This window comes from Rhinopithecus bieti, unplaced genomic scaffold (assembly GCF_001698545.2).
Source record: "Rhinopithecus bieti isolate Rb0 unplaced genomic scaffold, ASM169854v2 scaffold_74563, whole genome shotgun sequence".
Lineage (NCBI taxonomy): Eukaryota > Metazoa > Chordata > Mammalia > Primates > Cercopithecidae > Rhinopithecus > Rhinopithecus bieti.
In genome coordinates, this window is record NW_016827726.1 from 1,176,106 (window position 1) to 1,179,138 (window position 3,033).

The 3,033-nt window shown below is 39.9% G+C and overlaps 1 protein-coding gene and 1 pseudogene across 2 annotated transcripts in view; one reads left to right on the forward strand and one right to left on the reverse strand.

Moving 5' to 3' along the window:
- Nucleotides 1-581, reverse strand: part of LOC108523465 (uncharacterized) — an 8,792-nt gene extending 8,211 nt beyond the window's left edge. The window contains exon 1 of the mRNA XM_017864082.1: nucleotides 303-581. Within this exon, the coding sequence (XP_017719571.1) occupies nucleotides 303-581 (279 nt within the window). The remainder of the gene's footprint in view (nucleotides 1-302) is intronic.
- The window catches only part of LOC108523466 (protein FAM153B), a 28,459-nt pseudogene that overhangs the window by 2,086 nt on the left and 23,340 nt on the right, over nucleotides 1-3,033 (forward strand). The gene's annotated exons all lie outside the window — the stretch shown is intronic.

Here is a 3,033-nt window from a genome sequence, read left to right on the forward strand (position 1 = left end):
GCCGCCTGGGAGCGGCTTCCGGGAGCCGGGTGGCCTCCGAGGTGCAGGCGCGCGCCTAACGGCTTTGCGAGGCTCACTAGGTCTGAGAGGTCAGTAGGTCTGAGAGGTCGGAGGCTGCCAGTGTAGCTGCTGAAGGGTGGACCGGGCTGGATCGCGGATTCTGGGCTCGATCGCAGAGGTTGGGTCGGGGATTGGGAGTTGATTGGGGATTTGGGGCTGGGTGTGGGGCGGCGGGCGGTGAAAAGGTGACAGGGAGCTGCCGCGGCTCAGGAGCCTGTGGTTGGGGTCTGAGAAGAACTCACCTCCTTGAAGAAGTTCTGCGGCTTCGGGAGCCGCAGGGGCCAGCGGGCCTGGGCCCCATAGATTACGTCTGCACGGGTTCGGGGCACCGAATCTGGGACGCGGAACTGCGGAAGATCCACAGGGCGCTGTCGAGGGCGATGCCGCGGAGGTGGAGCGCTGCCTGGCGCGCAGGAGCAGAGACCTGGAAGCCTGGGACAGGCAGCACAGGGAGTGGGGCTCGGCCCAGGGTGGGAGGGGTTCCCGGGCCCGGCTTCCCGGCAGCCCCTGGGACGGGGCATTGGAGGGCGCCGGACACCCTCGGAGCGGCGGGGCCAAACGGAACCTCAGCTGCTCTGCATCCCTCATAATTCCCCTGCGGAGCACTTGGTGGAGAATGTAAGTGATTTAACTCACAAAGCGAAGCATATACAGTGTTTTATTTTAACGTACACGTTTAAATCATGGTGTTATATACATTATAGGAGGTGCCTAATGAGAGAACTCATTCACCTATCAAAATACCTGGAGCGAAAAGTTCTCAGGTGAAACTATTCGTTTTACATCCGTATCCACCTGTGCAGATCGGTTCTTTACTGAAGGTTCTTAGAGGGAAACTTAGAAGTGGGAGGTGGGTTCTGTGTTCTTGAATGGGAAGACACATTTTTTTTTTTAATGTGAACTCTTTCTCTGTTTATCAATTTTACATAAGACAAATGAAAACATCAAGGTTTTAACATTTTGCATGACATCTGCTGTCTTTTACTATTGTGATGACATTTAAAACAAGTTTATAATGGAGTGAAAAAATACTTCCTCCTCTAGATAACAAAATTTGCTATTAATTTCTACAATTAATGGTTTACTAACAGCTGAGAAGACAAATAAATGCATGGAACAGAATAGGAAATGCAGAAACAATGTAATTATATAAGACATACATAAGGATTGATAATGTTAACAGTCATGAATAGGAAAGAATGAATTGTTAATGAAAAAATGCCTGCTGTTTGAAGAAAACTAGTGAAAGTTTATGTCACAAACATGAGTTCCTGATGGAGTACAGATTGAAATTTTACATATGCAAATGAGAAAAGTACCAGAAGAGAACACACATGCTTATTTTACAGGTAAATTTTATGTTGACAAAGGCCTTTCTAAGAATGACCTCACAAGCAGGCATTCTGAAGGTTGATTTAGCAAAGTAAAATTAAAACTGCCTGTGTATCAGAAAAAAAATTAACAAAATAAGAGAACATACTTGAAAATATTTACTGTATTATATATATATTCAGATGAAAAGTATGTTTTCATTTTATAGGAATTATATTCTTGTGTATCATATACATAGTACTGATATGTATAACATGTATTACAGATATGTAAGTTATATATACACAGATGAAAAGTTGTATATATGTACATACGTATATACTCATTAGATGAAAAGTGCATCTTCATTTTTTTTTTTTTTTTTGAGATGGAGTCTTGCTCTGGCACCAGGCTGAAGTCAGTGGCACCATCTCAGCTCACAGTCTCTACCTCCTGGGTTCAAGTGATTCTCCTGTCTCAACCTCCCAAATAGCTGGGATTATAGGCACGCCACCACCACACCCAGCTAATTTTTGTATTTTTAGTAGCGATGGGGTTTCACCATGTTGACCAGGATGGTCTTGAACTCCTGACCTTGTGATCTGCCTGCCTTGGCCTCCCAAAGTGCTGGGATTACAGGTGTGAGCCACCACACTGGGCCTGAAAAGTGCATCTTCATTTTACAGGGAATTCTTACAAATCAAATAATCAAAAACTCTAAAAGTGGGCAAAGTACTTTATTTTGCAGATCTACAAGTTACTTATGTACATAGGAAAAAAATCCTTTGCATTTCTGGTATAAGAATTTAAAAGAGGAATGAAACTGTTCTCTATCCACAATATGTGTGAGGATGTTTTACACGCTGCCTAAAGTTTAAGTTGCTGATTGCTTTTTAAATACATAACATGGTGGTGAGTACTATATTTAAAAAATGTGTATGCCCGTTACCCTTCAATTCCATTTCACTGAATACCCTTGGGAAATAGAGATACATACTCTTTGTTTTTCACAGCACTTATTTTAAAAAGAACCCCTAGAATGGATCCTATAAATAAATTTCAGTTGCATCCATAGGATGGAATAATATGTGACCACTGAAAGTGACAATAGATACAGAAGTATGTTGATGTATGAAGATGTATTTTGTTATAGCCAGTGAGGAAAAAAGAATCCATTTGATTATACATATACAGAAACAGACTATGGTCTTGTGTTAGCAAAAAATATGTACAAAGTATGATAAAATGTGTAATTTCTGGGCATTTGTGTTTTAAGTAAAGATTTTTTTCCTTTTTCTTAACTCTGATTGCTGCAGTGAACATATACAAAACTTCTAGTAAAAGTTTATTATTAATGGAATAATATTTGGGAAGAGAGGAATATGAATTTTGCACAGATAAAAATAATTTATCACTTTCTATTTTTTACCATTATTATTATTTGTGTGTGTTGTTGTCATCTTTGAACTTGTAGCCTCTTCAGAAGTAAAAGGGAATTTTTTTATCTGTGTTTCCAGATTTTATTTTGTATGTATTTTATTATGTACATATGTTTTTCTTACATATACATTCATTTCATATATGTAAACAATGATAGATTAATCATTCATTTTACCTGTATTCTTTAAAAATAAAAATAACAAAATAGTTACTATTGTGAAA